The sequence below is a fragment of the Solanum tuberosum genome, unplaced genomic scaffold (assembly GCF_000226075.1).
Source record: "Solanum tuberosum cultivar DM 1-3 516 R44 unplaced genomic scaffold, SolTub_3.0 scf00129, whole genome shotgun sequence".
Lineage (NCBI taxonomy): Eukaryota > Viridiplantae > Streptophyta > Magnoliopsida > Solanales > Solanaceae > Solanum > Solanum tuberosum.
Genome location: NW_006239057.1, coordinates 971,785 through 994,015, shown reverse-complemented (window position 1 = coordinate 994,015; position 22,231 = coordinate 971,785). Strand labels below are relative to the sequence as shown.

General features: G+C 35.5%; 5 protein-coding genes across 8 annotated transcripts in view; all 5 read left to right on the top strand.

Moving 5' to 3' along the window:
• Positions 1-1,294, top strand: part of LOC102588588 (polygalacturonase-2) — a 6,389-nt gene extending 5,095 nt beyond the window's left edge. The window contains exons 8-9 of the mRNA XM_006351258.1: positions 354-470; positions 1,034-1,294. Coding sequence (XP_006351320.1) covers positions 354-470; positions 1,034-1,294 — 378 coding nt within the window. The remainder of the gene's footprint in view (positions 1-353; positions 471-1,033) is intronic.
• Positions 1,295-1,965: 671 nt separating this feature from the next.
• Positions 1,966-5,841, top strand: LOC102588255 (zinc finger AN1 and C2H2 domain-containing stress-associated protein 13). 3 transcript variants are annotated; one of them, XM_015310449.1, is made up of 3 exons: positions 1,966-2,017; positions 2,166-2,280; positions 4,934-5,841. In XM_015310449.1, exons 2-3 carry the CDS (start codon positions 2,182-2,184, stop codon positions 5,651-5,653), a joined length of 819 nt encoding a protein of 272 aa, XP_015165935.1. In that variant the 5' UTR covers positions 1,966-2,017; positions 2,166-2,181; the 3' UTR covers positions 5,654-5,841. The 3 variants fall into 3 exon arrangements, with proteins under 3 accessions (XP_015165935.1, XP_006351319.1, XP_015165934.1); XM_006351257.2 differs by having other exon boundaries at positions 2,163-2,280; XM_015310448.1 differs by lacking the exon at positions 1,966-2,017 and having other exon boundaries at positions 2,024-2,280.
• Positions 5,842-6,622: 781 nt separating this feature from the next.
• On the top strand, positions 6,623-8,601 carry LOC102587721 (uncharacterized). 2 transcript variants are annotated; one of them, XM_006351255.2, is made up of 3 exons: positions 6,623-6,704; positions 8,085-8,206; positions 8,286-8,601. In XM_006351255.2, exons 2-3 carry the CDS (start codon positions 8,113-8,115, stop codon positions 8,420-8,422), a joined length of 231 nt encoding a protein of 76 aa, XP_006351317.1. In that variant the 5' UTR covers positions 6,623-6,704; positions 8,085-8,112; the 3' UTR covers positions 8,423-8,601. The 2 variants fall into 2 exon arrangements, with proteins under 2 accessions (XP_006351317.1, XP_006351318.1); XM_006351256.2 differs by having other exon boundaries at positions 6,672-6,732.
• Positions 8,602-9,388: 787 nt separating this feature from the next.
• On the top strand, positions 9,389-11,712 carry LOC102587394 (U3 small nucleolar RNA-associated protein 18 homolog). The gene is made up of 2 exons (XM_006351254.2): positions 9,389-9,480; positions 9,857-11,712. Exon 2 carries the CDS (start codon positions 9,875-9,877, stop codon positions 11,540-11,542), a length of 1,668 nt encoding a protein of 555 aa, XP_006351316.1. The 5' UTR covers positions 9,389-9,480; positions 9,857-9,874; the 3' UTR covers positions 11,543-11,712.
• A 4,256-nt stretch (positions 11,713-15,968) lies between these two features.
• On the top strand, positions 15,969-22,155 carry LOC102587067 (37S ribosomal protein S9, mitochondrial). The gene is made up of 4 exons (XM_006351253.2): positions 15,969-16,614; positions 17,626-18,066; positions 21,359-21,439; positions 21,667-22,155. The coding sequence occupies exons 1-4, from the start codon at positions 16,068-16,070 to the stop codon at positions 21,756-21,758; spliced, it is 1,161 nt and encodes a 386-aa protein (XP_006351315.1). The 5' UTR covers positions 15,969-16,067; the 3' UTR covers positions 21,759-22,155.
• Positions 22,156-22,231: the final 76 nt, after the last annotated feature.

Below are 22,231 nucleotides of genomic sequence, written 5' to 3'. Positions count from 1 at the left end.
ATACCCCCCCCCCCCCCCAACCTTTTTTTTCAAAATGATTTCCGGATATCGATATTAAAGTCTAACTAAATTCAAATTCATGCTAAAAATTCCACATTCGGATAAAAGTATGCATTAGACTAACTTTCTATGTTATATAGGAAAATAGTTCAGATTATTGCACTCGTACTATGTAAAAATATTTTTGTCTTCCGTTAGAAATTTGGTTTATCCATATACTCGTCGTTACCATTTTGGGGTCATGGTTAATCCAAACTTTTAATAAAGAGGGGGTGAGAACTTATTAATTAGAGATTTAATTAACATGTAATTAAGCATTATATTAATTAATCTAACGTGGTTTAATTATGTAGGGAGGATCTGGAGAAGCTAGCAACATCAAATTTCAGAATGTGGAAATGCAAGACGTTGAGAATCCCATAATTATAGACCAAAACTATTGTGATCAAGTTGAACCATGTAAACAACAGGTAATTATTGATTAAGGAACAATTAATTATATTTTATTACTTCTTAAATTACCTTACATCATTAAAAATTTGAGATTTTTTTCACTAGTTGTAACTTTTTGAATAGATTTTTAGTAAATGATAGTATTCATTTATTCTTTTTATTTTTCTTCTAACTTATAGATCTTTTAGACTATGGTCTAAAAATCCTCTTTAAGAAAACTGAAAATCATATGAAAAAATGTTAGATCATGATCTAAAATTTTGTAAGTCATTCAAATGTTAGACGTCATCTAATATTTTGTATGTAAGGTTGAGAAACATATGCACAAAACATTAAATCCAAATCTAATGATATCTGAAATATTGATTCAAAGTCAATCATGACTGACCGGAAATTTGACTACACAACAAGTAGTACATGCATGTGTTAAGCATATAGATGAAGTCACTTCAAAACGAATCACATATAAGTAAACTATAACCTTAAAAAAAACATTAGTGTAAATCGTAGAAATCATAAAGTTTGAAAAAAAATTCAACTCGGCCTCTGACTATTATTTAATCTCTTTTGTTTGTTCCAGTATTCAGCAGTTCAAGTGAAAAATGTGGTGTATGAGAATATCAAGGGCACGAGTGCAACAAAGGTGGCCATCAAATTTGATTGCAGCAAAAACTTTCCATGTGAAGGAATTATAATGAAGAATATAAAATTAGTAGGGGAAAATGGAAAACCTTCAGAGGCTATGTGCAAAAATGTCCATTTTAACAATATTGAAGATATCTCACCAAAGTGCCCTTCAGTAGAAAGTTCAAAGGATGAAGCTCTTTTGTATAATTATTAGAATTTATACTATAGATTTTCAATATAGCACAATAAAAGAATACCTATTAAATATTATTAATATATATATATGGATTGAAGTTTTAATAAGACTACTATGTATTTCTATTTTCTAGTCAAGATTTACAATTGTACTCTTTTTATATACAAAAATAATATGTGGTTGTTTATATGATGTAATATATCCCTTTGGTATTTCTTATTGAATTATAATGTCATTATTTAATAACTATTTTTTTGTGCAACGACTGTATTTGTCAATACATAATATATCTTTCATCATTGATAATAGGGATAAAATATTGTATGTGTATTACTCTGTGACTATATATAAGGTTTTTGTTTTGATTAAAACTAGCGAAAACACTAATAAAACTACTTAAAATTCAATGTGAGTATCAATATTATTACTCATAATTGTTTGGGATCGATATGAGAATTCATCGTCTAAACATATTTATAATCTTTCATGGATAAACGCATGCTCACTAGCTCCAATCAAAGCACATATTAAGTACGTTTTAACCTTAATATCTTCTCTCAAGCGAAATTAATTAAATTTAATAAGCCAACTTTTTAAAATTAAAATGGATCCAACAAGAATTAAAAAATTACAATTGAGTCCCCTACCTAAAATTACGACTTTCGATAAACCCCAACATTGAACTTTTGCTTAATTCTCAATTCTGCTGTTGTGTTGTCTCTTTCCCAGAATTTTCTAAAGGCAAATTCAATATCCATTTTACCAATTCTCTAAAAAAATCAAGGGAATTAATTAGATATATCAGTATAATTTATCGATTAAACATTTTCAGATTCTTGATTATTTTTTTTTTACTTTTCTTATTATTATTTTTTTTTGCTTGAAGAAGTTTATTGATAATTTCAATGGGGACGCCAGAATTTCCAAATCTTGGAAAACATTGCTTTGTAGATGACTGCCGGCAGATTGATTTCTTGCCTTTTACCTGCGATTGTTGTCACCAGGTTCCTCCTGATTTCATTTTTACATTCACTATGGTCAATTTTGTGTTTTTTAGCAACCTTGTTCCTGTGCAATAGCTCGCAAACCACTCAAGATATGTAAATCGTACTAGGCAAGCGTCATGTGACGAGCTCAACCCGGAAGGCTAACCCCCTTGTGTTTTAACCCTTGTTTGTTATTTGGTACTTATTTGATTAAAGTTGAAATCTTGTATGTTTAGGTGAGACTAATTAGTTGAAATTGAGGTTTAGTTGTTATTGTTGAACTTACCTTAGGTGTATTTAGTGTTTGTTGGAGTCTTTGTAGTTTGACTATAGATTTGTAAGTGACTATGGGCATTAGTATGAGATTTGAGACAAATTATTGAGTTTTGAAATGGAAAGGGATGAGTAGTGGCAATTTTGCATGTTTTTTTTATGACAAGGGAACCCGCAACCATCCCATTCCTGTGCAATAGCTCGTAAATCACACAGTAGAGGTAAACCCACTAGGCAAGCCCCATGTGATGCTTGACCCAGAAGGCTAACCCCCTTGTGTATTAAGCCTTGTTTGTTATTTGGTACTTATTTGATTAAAGTTGAAATCTTGTATGTTTAGGTGAGACTAATTAGTTGAAATTAAGGTTTAGTTGTGTTTGTTGAACTTGCCTTAGGTGTATTTAGTGTTTGTTAGAGTCTTTCTAGTTTGACTTTAGATTTGTAAGTGACTATAGGGATTAGTATGAGATTTAAGACAAACTATTGAGTATGTCTTGTGCAATAGCTCGCAAACTAGACATGAGAGATAAATCGCACTATGCGTTCCCCATGTGATGAGCTCGACCCAGAAGGCCAAACCCCTTGTGTTTAAGCCTTGTTTGTTATTTGGTACTTATTTTGATTAAAGTTGAAATCTTTTATATTTTGGTGAGACCAATTAGTTGAAATTGAGGTTTAATTGTTATTGTTGAACTTCCCTTAGGTGTATTTAGTGTTTGTTGGAGTTTTTCTAGTTTGGCTATAGATTTGTAAGTGATAATGGGTATTAGTATGAGCTTAAAGACAACATATTGAGTATTTAAATGGAAAGGGATGACTAGTGTGGAATATATTTAGAAGATTCATATTACTGATGCCAGGTATTGAAGCATAGTTGATATATTAATCGAAGGTGAGATCTTTTTGGTTGGAAGCTATGTTTAAAGATTTTTCTTGAATCTGATTTGGTAGGTTCCTTTTTCTTTGTGGGTTTTGCGAGCATAAAAAATTGATCTTGATGATGTTTATGGGAATTCACTTAAGTGGGAAAAATGACCCTGAGTGTTCTAAGTTGAAATCTTTTTCGGTATAGGCGGGACCTGTTAGTTGGGATTAAGGTTTAGTTGTTGTTGTATATTTGTTGCACTCACGTTAGGTGCATTTAGTGTTTGCTGGACTTTCTAGTTTGGCTGTAGATTTGTTAGTCACTTTAGGGGATAATGTGAGTTTTTTTTTTTATAACCGAGAAATCCGTTTGTGACCCACCCTTTGGACCAATCACAGCCTTATAAACTCGGTGGATAATGGGCTCGACCCTCTACCCTTCTCCACTTAAACACCAGGCTTCGTTTTGCATGGTGTGGGGCTTGAACCTGCAATAATGTGAGATTTAAGAATCTATAATTTGTCTTAAAAAGACAAATTATTGATTATTGAGAAGGGAAGGGGTGAACAGTGTGGAAGGGATTTAGAGGATTCATATAGCTGATTCCAGCTATTTGGTATTAGAACATAGTTGATCCATTAATCAAAGTTGAGATCTTTTTGGTCAAGCTGCATTTGAAGGTTTTTCTTATTTCTGATCTGGTGTGTTTCTTTTTCTTTGTGGGGTTTGTGGACATAAAAAGTTGATCTTGATGATGTATTTAAAAAATTCAGCGAATGGGAGAAAGTGATATTGAGTGTCATAACTTTTCCTTACTTTGGCTCTAGCATCGAAGAAGTAGCGATAAATCTGCTATACTTAAGAAGCTGATGTACATTATTTGCATTGTTGATCTATTTTAGCTGGGATGCTTGAGAGTAGGATGTCCTTGTTTTTTGTTTTTATTATTTATAATGATCTGGTTTTTTATATCTGACTGAGGTTCCTTTGAATTATTCATAGCTTTTTCAGTGAGTAAGTTTGCTGTCTGCTGAAGATGTGAAAAATAAATGGCATTCTGATTACAAATGTGTTGCAGTGGTAGAACTCCATTGTATCTCTATCATTTTGAATGCGCTATGACAAGTTTATTCTGTGCTATATTCTCATCTTTGCATTTGCTGTATAGCACCTTCATAGAAAATTTGAGCCCTTTTCCCTCTGTGACTCTTTCTGCGTTATTTATTAAAAAGTAACTTCTCCGTTAAAGTTGTTCTGAAACTATTTGCAAGTTGATCATGCTTAAAATGGACTTAATTTTCCTTATGATGGCATTTTGACATTGCAAAAGTGTGCCAATCTTTGTTGTGTACTGTTTTCCATTTCACAGTATTTCGTTGTTGTTACTATTCTTTTAAGTCGAGGGTCTATCGGAAACAACCTCTCTATCTCTACGATCTAAGAGGGAGGGGTTAGGTCAGTGTACACTCTTCCCTCCCCAAACCCCTCTTGTGGATCTAAAAGGGGCTTAATGTGGGTTATGAAACTTGGCAGGTGTATTGTCTAGAGCATCGGAGCTATAATAGACACCACTGTCCGACAGCGAACAAGAATGATGTTACTGTGGTTGTTTGCCCACTCTGTGCAAAAGGAGTACACCTTATTCCTGATGAAGACCCGAATATAACTTGGGAATCACATGTAAACACGGAATGTGATCCATCAAACTACGAAAAAGCCACAAAGAAAAGAAAATGTCCCGTACCTGGCTGCAGAGAGTTCTTGACTTTCTCAAACACAATCAAATGTCGGGAGTGTACTGTAGATCATTGTTTGAAGCATCGGTTTGGACCTGATCACAAATGTCCTGGACGTAAGAAACCAGAAGCAGCATTCTCGTTTATGAACTTTCGAACTGGAAGTAGAAAAGACGAGCCCAAGAAAGCTCCAGCCACATCATCCTCTAGTTGGGCCTCATCCTTCTACAAGGCAGCCGAAGCTGGAATAGCAAAATTGAGCACTGGAAGGGGCCAAAGCAGCAATGCCACAAACCATAGTGGGAATGCTAACGGGCAAGTTGAGCAATGCCCACAATGCACTCTAAGATTTTCTTCAGTCACAGCTCTCGTGAGCCACGTACAAAAAGTCCATGAAAAGAACGGTGTCATGAACTTGACAGTCGATGTCTGCCCCAGATGTAGTAAAGGTTTTCGCGATCCAGTGTCCCTTGTAGAACATGTTGAAAGGGAACATAAAGGAACTTCAAAGGCATAAGGGAGGTCAATGTAAAGAAGGAAGTTGCAGCCTTCTTGTTATTTTTTAATCAGCACATTTTAAGAATTTCACTGTTGCATTGTTCTTTTGGTGGTGGGGTGGGGGTTGATTTGGCCTTTCTTCTCCTTTCGTTATAAGGTGCGGTCTGACTCTGAGAAAAGAAATTCTTGTGTTCATGGGGTTCGAAATGTTGTGTTTAGGAATCTATGAGTACCATGTCATTGTTCACTTGAAAAGGAATAGCTCGTAATCTCTAATTCATACTTTACGATAAATTACACTAGAGCTCATTTGATTGGGAATAAGTTGTTTCAAAATTAATTAACTCGGGATTAGTTTTTTCACACTCGTTGTGGAATAAAAATAACACTACAATCTCGAGATAACTAATCAGGAATAAGTTATCCCATGATTTTATCACAACTAAAGATGGTATAAACTCATCCTAAAATTAATTTTGAGATTAGTTATTCCTTATCCCTCCCACCAAACGAGCAATAAACACCTTTAAAGCAAAAAAGCAAAACAAGTTCCAGGGATACGGGCAGAAGGGGGGGTTTCTCAATAGTCCAAAACTAATTATCTTTATAATATGATTTAATTGTTCATTCTCAAAAAATATGATTTAATTGTAGATGCATACTTTTCTTTTAAAATCAAATGCTTACATCTTCTCTACTATAAAATTCTAAACAAAGATAAGCTTGAATAATATATTCATTTTATTAGGATGTTAAATAATTTAGATTTTACTGTTGAAAAACATGGGATACACTAAAATATCCTTACTACACTGACAATAACAACATATCACCAACTTGTGAAGATAGAACAAGTTATTTTCGATAAAATATTCAGAAAAATGTGAGTATGTGATTTTAAAATTGTGAAATAATTAGAATAACATATCCAAAAAAATTACATGTTTTTTTTTTTTAAAAAAAATGACTAGAGTCAAACGGCGTCGTATTTAGCACTATCCACTTCTCATTTCTAGAACATTTGAGCAAAGAACACTCATTATCAATTCTCCCACTTCAAGCTCATCGTGGTAAGCTCCTAATTCCTCTTTCATTTCTGTAAGTAAATTTACTATTTTTTTATTATTATTTAGAGGATTTGTGCTATTGATTACTGCCCCGATGAGTAAAATGTTGGTATGAAATTGCTAAAGCTTCTTGAAATTAGTTCCAAAGAATCTTCATTTGTTGTATGCTGGATTAATGGTTAAAGTTCATTTTAACTTCTATTGTTTTTTGAAAGTATTTTCTAAAATTGAACTTGCTTACAGAAGCTTGATAGATATTGGGAATATGGATCTACAAAGAATTTTTCTTCATTGAGTAAATGTTTGATTTTGTTGGACTTGAACTAAGGCCTTTGAACTAAAAAAGAGGAAAAATATAAGCTTTTTAAAATAAAAAATGAGACTGTTTAGGTGATAATATTAGGTGAATTCTTTATGATAAGCAATGAACTCCCGGAGTTCTTAAGGCATGCTAGTAGAAATGGCAAAAGAATGTGAATGTGTTGGTCCTGTTGTGAAGTTATTTTCTTATTAGGTTCTTGTGTTTTTGGTTAATTTTTTCTCCTAGGGTCAACTACAAGTAAGTTGTGAATGTGCATGAGTTAAGTGTTTTGAACTAAGTTGCGCAGACTCTTCACTTTTGATGCTGCACCTCTCTCAGATTCTCCAAAAATACATTACTTTTGGAGTATCCGATACACACCTGTTGACATTTTTGAAGAGTCTGAGCAACATAGGTTTTGAATTATCATCATACTTTGTTCTCATATTAGGTGCGGACTTACAGTTTGTTTGTCGGGTTGGAAAAGTAGGAGTTTAGGATCGGGATAACGATCCTATTTGGTTAGGTAAGATACCAGGTTTACGCAACACCTTCTTTAATTTAGGGGGAAAGGAGGATATAATGTTCTCTTACTTCCCTGTCAGATGTACCAAACGACATGACGGGAAGTGTGAATACCTTTTTGGAGAAGAATCAACAGTTTTACCACCCACACTACCATTCACCTCTCTTTTCTTGAACCAAACATTGTTCTAATATATAACTATCTTTTGTTGTCTGTCCATATGGTATATCATGTGCTAGTTTGCTTGCTGATCAAACTGAAGATCTCAAAATGATTCATGTATTCCTTCCGATAACCTGTAACATCAATGTGTCACTACATTATAGAGCTAATGATAGTGGGTAAAGAATCATCCATGTAGATCTTGATATTACGATATTATGATTTTTTAGTTTCTTCAAATCTAATGCAGCAACAGCGTTTTATTACCATCTTTTGCTGCACTGAAAACAACTGGATATCGTCATGAGTTCTTTCTTCTTTTGAAGTGTAGTTTCAAGGGCCCAAGGCCTTTCTATTCTTTAAGCACTCAAATTACTGTCTTATTGTGTTTTAGGTAATCTTTCAGTTGTTGGAGTTCAAGAATGGCAACAAAGTACATTGTTGGTTCAGTGTTGGCATCATTTGCTGTTGCATATGTTTGTGATGTTGTTATTGCAGACAAGAAGGTGTTTGGAGGCAAGTACAAAATTATTTATCAATTTACTTCAATTTTGAATTTGGTTGTGCTTACAGGCACTCGTGTCGTTTCATACAGGTACTACTCCACATACCGTTGCAAACAACGAATGGTGGAAAGAGACTGACAAAAAATTTCAGGCATGGCCTCGCACTGCTGGTCCCCCAGTGGTCATGAACCCTATCAGCCGCCAAAATTACATTGTCAAGTCTTGATTAAGATGTTTGGTCTCAGTTTCCTTTCGAGTAGTTGTGTGGTAGTTCGTTTGTAATAAACGTTTGTTTCTGCTTGTGCAACTACGGGTGTTATGTCTTGTATCAGTGAATCGACTATGAAACTTGAAAGGATACATGATCAAATGGATAAAGTAGCTACTTATGTCTTTAACTTGTTATGTTGATTCTCAGCTCTCTTTGCAACTTTTTTATTTCTGGCTAAAATAATAATATTTCTGTAAGATGGGAATACCCCTAGTGTTATAGATCTTATGTTACATTGTATTTGTAGGAAAGAGTCCAGTAGATGATATACCAGAAATATGTATATGCGTGTGTTTTTCTTTTGTAATCGGATGTTTCCACTTTCCAAAGGGACAACAAAAAGCTAGGACAAATGAGAAGAATCACCTAGTATTTTTTTTGTCTCCATGGAGTTTTGAACTTGAGACTTCAGGATTCTCAATCACTTGATTGATCACTAGGCCACACCCATTATTTCCATGTTGGGATTATGCCAGTCTTGGCTGTGCCGTTTTAATTTATGAAGGGAGGTGTAGTCATTACCTAGTGTGTTTTTGGGTTTGGTTCAAATTTTTTTATTTAGCTTGAACAATCCTAACAATGATTAAGAAATAGACCATCATTGTTTAGACTAACTAAATGTAATTAGAAGTTTTAAAAAGAGTAATCTTCACAAAAATTCAAAAAAAAACATCTTTAATTTGTATTCATAATCAAACACAACTTGAATTTTCAAATATCATTATTCACTTTGATTTAACGCCTTATCAAAATACTATAATTCAGGTATAAAAAATAATCCATCCGTTACTAAGGTTTTTTTTTAGAAAAAAAATTGGTTATTTAGTGCCAATTAATCAAATTATTTTTTGGCTATCATACTGCAATACGTGTTGTACTTATAATTAACATTAGCCCATATTTTAGGCCCAAATGGCCGGCCCCTCTATAATTGTTTGCCCTAGTTTCATTTAATTCCTCCAAGAACTCTCGTTCCTCAGTAAAACAAAAAGAAGCAAAACACCTCGTTTCAGGTAACAATTTCTGCTAAATTGTCTATTTTCCTTTGTTTTTCTTCTCTTTTTTTCGATTTCTTTTATGGGTTTTGCATCAACTTATGTGATTGTTGAATGCAACATTAAAAGTTTGGCTATATGATAATCTTCTAGTTTATTATCTTCAATACAATTGTTTTCTTTGTTGTAATTGGTGGAATTGGTGGAAGTTGGAAAAGATAAAATAAATTGATATGTATTCCTGTCTTCTTTTTTTTCTGATTATCTAAAGCAGCATTTTTTATTTTTTTTGTTGGTTCGAATGAACTGCTGCCAAGTACTTGCATTGCCTTTGTTAGGTTTAATGAGTTTTCCAATTTGAGTGTAATAAGTTGGAGTCTCCCTGTATTTGCAGTGATAGGATATTTGGGAAATGGCCAGCTTAATATCACAGAATATTACTCATTCGATAGGGGATGAAAAGTCTAAAAGGAAGACTAAAGGTGAAGGTAAGGAAGAAAGTGAGAAAAAAATTAATAGGAAGAGAAAGAAAGAGCACAATGAAGAGAATAAAGAAGTAGAAATCAAGGATAAGAGGGAAATGGAGAAGCTTGAGAACTTATTGTTTGGATCATTGTATAACCCTGTTGGTTTCGGGAAGGATGATGAAGATGAAAAGCGAGATGATGGCGGAAATGAGTCTGCTATGTTCTTTGTGGACCGGGTTGCTGATAGTGCATTGTCTGTTTATGAGGGAGATGCACAGCTGGTGCAAGAAGGTATCGTAGAAGTGGAGAAAGAGCGGAAACCTGTGTGGGTAGATGATGAAGAAGAGAAGGCTAGTATAAAAATAGCAAGTGTGAACAGATTGAGGAAGCTGAGGAAAGAAGAGGGCGAAGATGTGGTATCTGGTTCTACGTACGTGGAAAGACTAAGGGCTCAACATGCTAAACTTAATCCAGGCACTGAATGGGCCCAAATTGATTATCAAAGCAGAAACTACAGTTCTGATGATGAAGATTCTGACGAGGAAGGTAAACATATTGATGACTATGGTTCCAAGGATGTCAAGTTGGTGGATGATATTCTTCAATCAAACGAAGATCTTGTTGTCAAAAGTCGCACGAAATTGTTGCCGGGGCTTCTTGAATATTCAAGACTGGTTGATGCTAATGCAGTTGATCCTTCAAATGCACCGATAAATTCTGTTCAGTTCCACAAGAATTCTCAGTTGCTCCTTGTTGGTGGATTGGATAAAAAACTCAGATTTTTCCAGATTGACGGGAAACGAAATACGAAGATCCAAAGCATCTTTCTTGAAGACTTTCCAATTAAAAAGGCTTCTTTCTTACCCAATGGGTCTCAAGTTATTATATCAGGAAGAAGGAAGTTCTTCCATGTCTTAGACTTGGTCAAAGCAAGTGTAGATAAAGTAGGTCCTCTAGTCGGCAGGGAAGAAAAGAGCCTGGAAAGTTTTGAGGTATCTCCTGATTCAGATACAATTGCTTTTCTTGGTAATGAAGGATATATTTTGCTAGTTTCCACCAAAACAAAGGAGCTCATTGGGACACTAAAAATGAATGGAACTGTCCGCTCAGCGGCATTCTCTGATGACGGACAACAATTACTGAGCTCTGGTGGAGATGGCCATATTTACCATTGGGATTTGAGGACAAGGACTTGCATTCACAAAGGTGTTGATGAAGGGTCCATAAATGGTACTGCTCTTTGCACTTCGCCAAATGGAAGTTTGTTTGCTTCTGGTTCAGACAGTGGGATCGTAAATATTTATAACAAACAAGAGTTTTTAGGGGGAAAGAGAAGACCAATCAAGGCAATTGAGAATCTGACCACGAAAGTGGATTTTATGAAGTTTAATCATGATGCTCAAATATTAGCCATCAGTTCTGGCATGAAGAAAAATAGCTCAAAGCTAATTCACATTCCATCATTTACAGTTTTTTCAAACTGGCCCTCTCCAAATCGGGCTGTCCACTATCCTCGCTGCTTGGATTTTAGTCCTCACGGAGGATTCATGGCTCTGGGAAATGCTGCAGGAAAAGTGTTATTGTACAAGTTGCATCATTACCATGATGCATAGTTAGTTTGGATACAGTTGGCATTATGAGCCACAAATGTTTTTGTTAGTGTAGTATGAGACATTCAAAGGCATGCTTTATTTTTTCCTCCTTTTAAGTTTTCTGATGTAACAGTATTTTCCAATGTATGGCAAGATGATTTGGTAAAGGACTTTCTCCTCTTTACTTTTTACAGAGAATCGTTTGTGCCCTTCTCTGTTTGTTGTAAAAGCCTGAATGGTTCTCACCAATTCCTAGTTTCAGTTACTATTAATGCAATTTACATAAAGTTGCAGATGTCACTCTTATCATTTAGTTGGCTTCATTTCTGATAATGGTTTTGTTGACATGAGTGCAGAAGGTTGAAGAATACATGGTCTGAAACCATGCAAGGATGAATCAGTTCTGCAATGGAGATATGGTGAGGAGTTGTTGGATTTTCATATTTTTGGTTCAGTGTCTCCCCACCTTTTTATTTTTTATTTTTTATAATAGGTTATATATGGACGAAATAGGAATTTTGGAAGTGTGTCCATCTTTTATTATTTGTTTATCCATGGAAATTTCAATATCGTGCCACTCTTTTAAACCAGCATTCAAGTAGCGATAGTTGTCTGGTTTTTCTCCGAAACCTCCTTAATATCATGAATCAATGTTAAGTAAGATCATTTTAGTTAAATTATCAGCAAGAATCAATGCTGTTATAGGCGAGCAAAGAACCAAATAGACTTAACACATCTTGAATCAGTTGGAAGAAAAGATCAGCTTAGTTTTCTTGGTTCACTTTCTCCTTACATAAATTCTGACCAATTTGATAGCTAAATGGTCCTAGATAACAAAATATTATGACATCTATTCCAGAATGGTAAAGACTATAAATTCACAGCATTAACATATATGAACATAGATAATAACAAGTTTTCGAAACATGTCAAGGATTCATTTCTCTGACATTACCAGATCGGGTGAAAGAGATACAAAACATCACATTTTATTTGGCGTGGATAAATTTGGCTAACAATGAGCATACCTGGTCAGAAATCTGGGGAGCTAAACTTCGTCTTGTTATATAATCATTCGAGTGGTTTTGTATCAAAATTGTATATTCCATATGAATAAGTAACTTGATTCACCCCTGTTTCAGAGGTGTCTACTTGTTATCTGCAGCAAAAAAAAAAAGGATGGAAAGAAACTGAAAATTTTGCTCAAACGGTTGGAGAGTGATGGTGAATTTCCCTGTAACAGCAATGCAACAAAACTTGCAAAATGAAAAGTGAACTTGCAGATACGTTTTTACTTCTTTGCAGTGGTTCTATATAAAATGGATGAACTCTACTGAAAAGGAAAAGGATACGAAGCAGCAACTCACAAGACAAAAATGAAGCTGAAACCGCAGTGGACCTACAAAATGCTGTCCGAGAAGAGGTAGCCGCTGCTGGCTTGCCTGAGCTCATTTTCCGGCAATCGGAAATGAAGAAGCTCTTGTCTAACAACCTGCGAAAATCTCCAATGTAAATCTGAAATGCAAAGATTTGATAACTTTAAGATTTGAAAAAGAGAAATTTGATTGTTCTGTTCACCTTTAGATGAAATAAGAGTAATGAAACTAATTCAGTATTACTAGAAGAAAGAATGATCCACTATTAAATCGTTACAATTCGGAAAGTAAAATAGACTCTGAGAAAAATGAATCACAATAAGCATCAATATTTTAAGATCCTAAAACTCAGAAACAGAGTAATGAAACTTCGTAGATCGGAAGAATGAAATTCAAAACTCTAAGCAATCAATACAGGATAGAAAATCTGCCATCTGAAGCAATGAAAATTAATCTAAAGTATCATCCTATGAATATTTACTCAACCACAGCAGATAGCGAATTCAAATCTAACAGATCATTTTCTCAGAGACTAGAACAGAATGCATCAAACTTTCCACCAAAATACTTTCGGTAGTTTTTATTAGAGCTAAAATGTTCGATTCCTGTTTCATATTGAAATAGTTGAGATTCATTTTTCAGATCATAAAAACTGGCAACAGAGGAGTTCAACAAAAACAAAAGCACAATAGCAGATTAAATCAAATATATGAAATCATCACCTTAAGCTTCATTGTCTGATCCCAAAAAGTGGCAATCATCTTCATGCGACGAGATTGTGATATATTCTCATCAAACGAGCAATCAACAGAGGTCAAAATCGAGGAAGCTTCGGATTTGCTTTTCGAATTTGAATTACTCAGAGCTACCTTGTGCGAATTCACGGTTATGCAGTCGCTTCTGAAATACACCTCAGAAGAACAGAAGCTGATCAGTAATCAATAACAACTCTGTAACTGAAAAATTGAATTGAATTGTTTGTTTCGAGTTCGAATTTGTCTTACTTTGGAAGAGGAGATGAAGATATGGCTGAGAGAAGGAGGAGATCAGAAGCAACTTCACGTTCACCATTACTGGGAAATGCTTCTTTCATTGTTCCTTGAGAGAAAACGTTGATTTTGTTTCTCTGTTTTTGAAAATGGCGCGATGATACGGGAATATTTGAATTTTGTCTAAAGATTTTCGGAGCTATGAGTATGGGCTTTGCAGTTTCGGTTATTCGGATCCAGGATGATTGATTCGGCCTGGGCCCAATAGTCACTCTATATGTCCATGGGTCCGGTTGATTTAAGCAAATGTCCCTTATTTAGATAAGGGAAAATTACGCACCAAAACAAACATATACTAGTTAATTAGCTAATATAGTTGTAGTTTGAATTAATTACAGCTTGCAACTTAATTTTAGTTTTAATTACGTCACTTGTCATCTTTTATACATATACAAATACAAAAGGACTAGAGAACAAATTATGTAATAATTTAGGAAGGTCCCTACAAAAACAAAATTTTTATTTAGCTCTTCGTAGTTTATAACCATTCGAGTTTTTCCTCTTTTTACCTCAGCATGGTTCCTTACCATAAATGATGGGCTGCTATGAGTACTTTTACTCATCCTAATCAATTTTAGGTTGATTAATTCTTTGAGTTGAATTTTAAACTCATTTTTATCTTCTTCGTTATAGAGCATGGATTTTACTCTAATGATATATATACAATTATATGACATATATACAAATACAATTAGTCTCTCTCAACTCTTTGACCTTTCTCACTCGCCTCTTTCCTCTCTCTCACAATCTCGCTTGCCTCTCTCCTCCTCTTCTAATCTCTCTCGTCAGATATACAAATACATATATATATAATTACCTGACTTATACACATATACAGTTCGTCTCTCTCAACTCTCTGTCCTCTCTCGCTCACCTCTCTCATCCCTCCCCAATATCGCTCGCCTCTCTCCTTCCTCTTCCAATCTCGCTCGCCAGATATATAAATACACATGTATACCAGTTACATATATACAATTATTTGACAGAGATATATATATATACAATTTGCTTCTCTCCACTCTCTGCCCTCTCTCACTTGCCTTTCTCCACTCTGCCCTCTCTCGTTTGCCTTTCTCCTACCTCTCCCAATCCCACTCACCACTTTCCTCCTTATAACATGTAACTATGAATCGTAATTAACAAACTATAGCTATGGAGTGTAATTAAGCTATTTTTAAGTGGCTATATGCGAAAGTTCCCCTTTAGATAAATAACACAAAATCTATTAGTTCAGGACCTAATTACATGTTGTTACTTTAGTTTTCAAAATTACATTTCGTACTATATCCACTTTGCGCAGATACCTAGCATCTCATACATATGAGGGTTAAATTACGTACAATTTATTCTAAATACACTATATTTAAGAGTGATTTGCATGTATTTGGAATACGCTAACTTACTCGCGTGCCTCTCTCTCTCAATGTATTTGTATTTCAGAATGTATATGGAAATTTGGGATCCAGATACATGTACCGAGTGTGATACACATATATTTGGATATACTAACTTTCTCGTTTGCCTTTCTCCCTATATAAATACATAATGAATGTGGGATGCATGTACATGTATTATCATTCACATGTATTTATGATACATTGACTCAGTCCCTCACATCTCTTCTCTCTCGCTCACCTCTCTACTATATCATTCACTTCGTTATGTATCAAATTTCTTCATTAACACTACTGACTCTCATAATTCTTAAAAATGCTTACTAGTTTTTTTTTTTCATTTATAGAAATAAAAAAATTGTGAATAACTAAAATAACAAATAAGAACACTGTGCTGCGATGAGGATGAATATCACTTAACATTTCTTATTTTGAATTTTATGTATTCACTTGTCATTAATCATCATATTATTGTTTAATGTCTCAAAATTATCATATTTTATGTTTATTAAAAAGTGACATTTTAATTAGGGATTTCCTTTTAATTATAATACCAATAAAGCTTAATGTAATTATTTTCTTTTAGTAGGGTAAATTATATAGCACTTGTAAAAACCAATTGCACGAAGTACAACCATTAGAAGCATCACCTTTGCCTTCCCTACCATAAGCAGTCAAATTCAGACTTGTAACAATTCAAGCTTCTCTTCCTCTGTTTGTGTTCACAATGCTCTCTCGTTTCATCTCCAAATCCTCACATCTCCGGCTGTTAACCCTAATTTCCCCCAAAACCCACTTCATAAACCCTAAACCCATTTCCCCTAAACCATATTTGTTCCCCCATTTCTTCTCCACGCGTAACAACAACAACAACAATAACAACAGTAATGGCAGAAATTCGGATCCTGATTTCTGGAAACTCTCTTCTGAAACCGAGCAATCAGTGTTCAATGAAGACTCAGAAAGTGTCGAGGGAATAGGAAAGGATGATGTGAGTTGGGCTAATGGAGAAGAAGAGAGTGGTGATGTGTTTAAGGAAGCTGGTGAAGTGAAGGGTGGTGTTGGTGGTGGGGAGGAGATTTGGGCTACTGCTGAAGGGTATAAACCTTGGAGTTTTGATGCGGAAGGGGAAGGAGAACGAGTGTTTGATATTGGAGAAGATGTTAAGGTAGAAAGTGAAATGAGGGGTTCTGAAGAGGAGGATAAAAGACAGAGTGCTGAGGAGAAAAAGCTGCTTGAATTGGAAGAGCAAGTTCTTACTGGGGTTCTTAAAGGTAGTTTTTAGCTAATTTTTTCGCGATACTTACAATATTACAGGTTGAAAGATTTGTGCTTCATAGTTTGGTTGTGAAGTCTTATGTTTACTCTCATTTGAGTACTATTTGTTGAGCAGTGATTAGCCTAAATTGTCATGCTCTCTCAAGGTAATTTTAGCTTATTTTTCTTGCAAAGGTGTCAACTTTTCAGCTATAATCTAAACACCACTGTGAAAAGGCACCCTTATGCTTTAATGTTTCCTTTGATTTGTTTATATTAGGTGGCGTCTCGTCTCTGTTGAGTAGCAAATGACTAGGCTAATCTGTCATCTTTTCTAGAGTATAGAATTTGAGGTAAGGTAGGAGATTAGCTAGGAACTCCAGTCTTTTGTAGGTGCAAATTACTGTCTGATACTTATCGTGGCTGGAGTATCAACTAAGCAGGCTGACTTATTGGTGTCAATAATAACAAATTTGAGTTATCAACTTCAGTTTTATCGGATAGTTTAAGTACAATCTCAAATGATCAAGCTAACCGGAAACATTTTTAACTTTCCAAAACGTGACAACAATTTCCCAAACCAAGTGGCAGTTACTATATGACTGGCTTGATTATATTTCCTATCCTATTGTGTTAGTCAAGTTTTTAGTGCATAGTCTAATGAGTTTTGATCCAATTTTTTATTTTTTTTTAAGTAACAATTTTTTGACTCCATTGTGCTTTTGATGTTTGGAGAACTTGATATTTCTTGACTCATGTTTTAGGCTTTGTAGCTATTTCCTGATTAGGTTAGTCTGTGTTATAGTAACTTGATAATAAGAATTTATCTCCCATCAAGTGCATTTCAATTTCGCTAGGTTAGAGATTTTGAGAAAGAATATCCATGGGGAAGTTGGAGGGATGTCAGGGGTGGCCAGTACATGCTCTCGCACTGGTTATGCAAAACATTATACTGCACCTCTTCTTATTGCAACAATTATTCCTTAATCCTGTTCTGAATTTTCTTAACAAAGTGCCTTTGGTTCCAGGTCCTAATCGTGCATTTGGGGATCTAATAGCAGCATCTGGAATCACGGACGAAATGATGGACAGTTTGCTTGCGCTGAAGGACCTGGATGGCATTAAAGGACTTCCTCCTTTAAGTGAAATCGAAGATATGCGTTATGAAAAGAATACTAGGAAGTCAACCAGAGGTGACATAGAGCGCCAAAAGCAAGAGGAAGTAGCCAAGGCGCGAGTCAAACAAGTAGATGAAAAAGGAAGGGCTTATGGGACAGGAAGGAGGAAGTGTAGTATAGCCCGTGTTTGGGTTGAACCAGGTGGTGGGAAATTTATGGTGAATGACAAAGAGTTTGACGTATACTTCCCAATGCTTGATCACCGGGCTGTTCTTCTTCGACCTTTTACTGAAACTAAGACATTGGGCATGTGGGATGTGAGATGTACTGTAAAAGGAGGGGGTGTGTCAGGTAAGCAGCAGTATGCATGCTGATGAGTTGTACTCATCAGTACCTTTACCAATAATTTCTTTTTCTGCCCTCTAATCTGATAGTAATTGCTGCCAATTTATCTTTAAGAATATGACATCCTACTCATTTCCTTATAAAGTTTTCTTGCTTGTATGTATTACTGGGTGCAGTCTAGAACAGTAATCAAACAAGGATATGCGAAAGTAGGAGGTTCAAGCAACTGCGTAGTTTCGACAACTGCATTAAGACTACCTGTTTTTTGTGTGGGAGTCGGAGCCCTTATTTTTTTTTACTTGAATTTCAGGGTACTACTAAGGGAAAATGTAGGAAATCTCAACAGTATGTTATGAATCAGTCTGTCCTTTAAACCGGCATATAACTCATGCTTGATAAAAAAAAAAAATTGATTAAGATAAGTGAATCCTCCATTGGAAGTTAAGATTAGTCATTTCCTACAAGTTACAAGCCTTTGCACTTGATACACTACTACATAATCCTTAGAATTTGATCTGAAAGAAGACTAAAGAATATGAAACAACAGAGATGTTTTTTCCACTAGACAAACAAAAACTCACACAGTAGATATTCATTCAAGGAGACATGCCAACACGATCTCGAATCGACTTGATCTTCTAACTGGAGTTGTCAATACCACTTTCTTGATCTCTTCTCCATCTTTCTCAACCTTTTTCTTTAAGATCTGTTTTCAGCTGTAAAGCTTCCATATGATGGAGAATCTGCTGTAGTATGTTCCACATCAGATGTCTGAGCTGGGTGGTAAAACACCTTTAGATAAATTAGTGTAGCTCCCTTCTGCTTCAATCATGTTGTTTTTCCTAACACAGCTTCTAAGGGAGGAGTTGCTGGCTTCTCCAACCATCATTTCACCTAGTAGTTCAATTTTTGGTGCACTGATGTGGCTGATCTCTTTCAAAGCTTCTTTTATTGGTCCACACAAATATGTTTGTCTAATGTTTCCAATGGCAGATTTTCTCTCAAGGTGAGAGTTCCTGCGATTTTCTGAGGGATCATTCTGTGGTTCTTGCAAAGATAAAACCTTTACAGAAGTTTCAGTTTTCCGCTCTAAGAGTTCTCCTTCAACAACTAGCAATAACTAGGTTGTTGGGTATTCAGCTTGAGGAGCTTCAATAGAAGCTTTTGGTTGCTTGTAACATAGATGATAACCAAAGATGTCACCACACTGATGCTGCTGAAACTCCAATAATAATAACAGCATTACTCGGTCCAATTTCTTTGACTTCAGCTATCTTCTCTATCTAATGAACGGGGAGTCCTCTTTAAAATCGTCCGCCCATAACCCCGAATCTATTTCAGTGTCAAGATTGTTGATTTCAATTTCTTCAGATCCTTCTGATACTGTCTCCGATATTTCTGCGATTTTTTTGACCTGCTCAACCTTGTTGTCAGCGTCTTCTAGCTAAAATTTGGAGCTTGAATCAGCAGCATACTGTTCATTTGCAGAAGTACTTGAAATGTCATCAAGCAATACTTCAAGGTTCTCTTGCTCAGGATCCTAGGGCCGAGGTCATTAGTGAGAGGGTCATATGGCTTATAAGAGGAATCAGCAACAGAGTTATTTTCTTGATCATTATCGGATTCAGAGGCTAATTGTAGGAAGAAATGGATAATTTTCCAGAATGATGCGAGATTGAATTTAGGGAACTGGGTTTAGACCCAAGATTTTGAGGCTTTGTGAGGAAGGCTTTCACAAGAGCTGGAAAGTTCGTTCCTTTCTGCCAAAATTTTATTTCTGATTGGAACTGAAACTTTGGAAGCTGCAGATATGGTGGGAGACATGAAATTCTTAGTCATGGGTTTCTGGTCAAGTGGCTGCTCATTTTCATTCGTTACTCTCGAAGCTTGATTTCGAACTATCTGGAATAGCAGAAGACTTAGGAGAGCTCAATAGTGGAGTCCCTTTCCGTGGTGTTATATCCATATTTCTGGAAGCTTGATTATGCGTTTTCACACAATGAATTTCTTCTGATTTCAGAACTCCTCTTTCTTTCTTTCCTCTCTCTTCCTCATGCTTGATGAATTCTTTGTAAACAAAGTGCACATTTTATTGATACACACATTGACTCCAACCATTTCATTTCACCATAGAGAGTTCAAGGATCCTTGAACAATTCCTCCCAGTTTTTGGATTGATTAAACATATTTTTACCTCATCTGGGAGGCAGCACTAGATACTGCAGCATAGGGACAGACCATTTTTCTCCTTTCATGCCTTTTAAGAATCAGCAGCTTGGGAGCCATTTCTCTGAGCCTGTGAATTTAAGGAAATTGAAAGATGGTAAAGAAAGAAATGGGTTCTCAGCTCCTTGCTCATTAGGCCTATACCTCATGCCTTATTCACTTTCATCTCTCTCTCTCTCTCTCTTTTGTAGTCTCTTTAACTTAGCACGAGCATGTTGTACCCCAAAATCTCCAAATAAAAGATTTAGAGGTGATATGATATTGGGTAGCATGAGATATGTTTTTCTTTTGAGAAGGAAAGGCCAAAGTGGCCACTAGACTGAAAAACTTCCCTTTTTTACTGTGCGAAATGTTTTTTGATGTTTTGAAATGCATGAAATATCTTTTAATGTTTTGAAACTTGGCAATTCTTTCTCTTGTAGTTGATTTTCAACTGCTTTCTTCTTATCAGATTGTCCATTATGATGTTATGCTTTTAATTGAGAGTGCTTTGTAGATTAACTTTATACTTGCTTCATCTAGTTTGGTGAATAGTATGACGTTACTTTAGAGAGTGATCCCTGAACTAATAATCATGAAAACTGTGAAGCGGAAGAGAAAATAAGTGAGAACTCGGCTTGACTATTCCCTTAAGCTATTGGGGTTTAAATAACTACTCCCTCTGTCCCAATTTTGTATGACATACTTTCCTTTTTATGTAGTCCCAAAAAGAATGACACATTTCCTTATTTGGCAAATATTTAGTGACAGTATCAACCTTATACCCTTGTTGGATCCCACTTATTTGACAAAAAAAGGTTATGTGATTGGGTATTGGTCTATGTATGCCTTCGTGATTTTACCATGCTCCCTCTCCGTCATCCCCCCTCCCCCCACCCCAAAAAAAAAGAAGATAAAAAGAACTACTTTATATTTCCAGAATTAGGTAGGAATATGAACTTCTTTCTTCCCAACTCTCAGTGTGTGTAGAGTGTTCTTTATTTTATCATTACGTTGATGTTTTGTAAGCTCTCGAAAATTTGCCTTAAATTTTTCTCTATGTGGTTTTGGATAATTGATATGCCCAAATCAGGTCAAGTTGGTGCAATTCAGCTGGGCATCAGCAGGGCATTACAGAATTGGGACCCAGAGTTGCGACCTCCCCTCAGAGAAGGTAATACTTACAGTTGCTACATGTACTGCCTCACCTAAGTGCATTTTTTAGGGTTCTTGGCTTGTCAAATCTATGACTTCGTCTTTCCTACAATGTTAAGTTCGAAGATGTATATGTTGGTAATTGTTATAATGCCACAGTTGCAATCGAGCTCCCACTTGTTTTGCATCCCAAACATATGTAAATTGGGCTTGTATGATCAAATCTGCCTATCATTGTCTTTGCAGGTGGCTACTTGACGAGAGACTCGAGAGTTGTGGAGAGGAAAAAACCTGGTAAAGCAAAAGCAAGAAAGAGCTACCAATGGGTCAAGCGTTGATCTGTTATGGTACTAACACTTGGATATTGCAGCAATTTGCATCCCAAAGGATTTGGCATCAATCACATAATTTTCCATTTGAAGCCATTGTTTATTTATGGCACGAGTATACAGAATTTATTGCCCAGAATAATCCGAGTTGCCTGAGCTTTAGCCTTTTAGGATGCTTGCCTATTTTGTTGTTAGAGACTTGCTTTCTCCGCCAAAATTACATTTTCAAGTTTTGTCTGAGGATATACGCTTGATCAAGATGCTTGGTCTTAGTTTCCTGTCGAGTAGTGTGGTAGTTCGATTGTACCAAGTATTTTTTTCTGTTTGTGCAATTATCGGGTGTTGTAAACTCTGTAAGATGGGCACACCCCTAGTGTTATGGTTATTATGTTGCAGTGTATTTCGTCTACATGATTAGACACAATTACAACCTCCGTAAGGTAAGGGTAAGGTTTACTGAAGTCTTTCCGTGGCTTGCAATA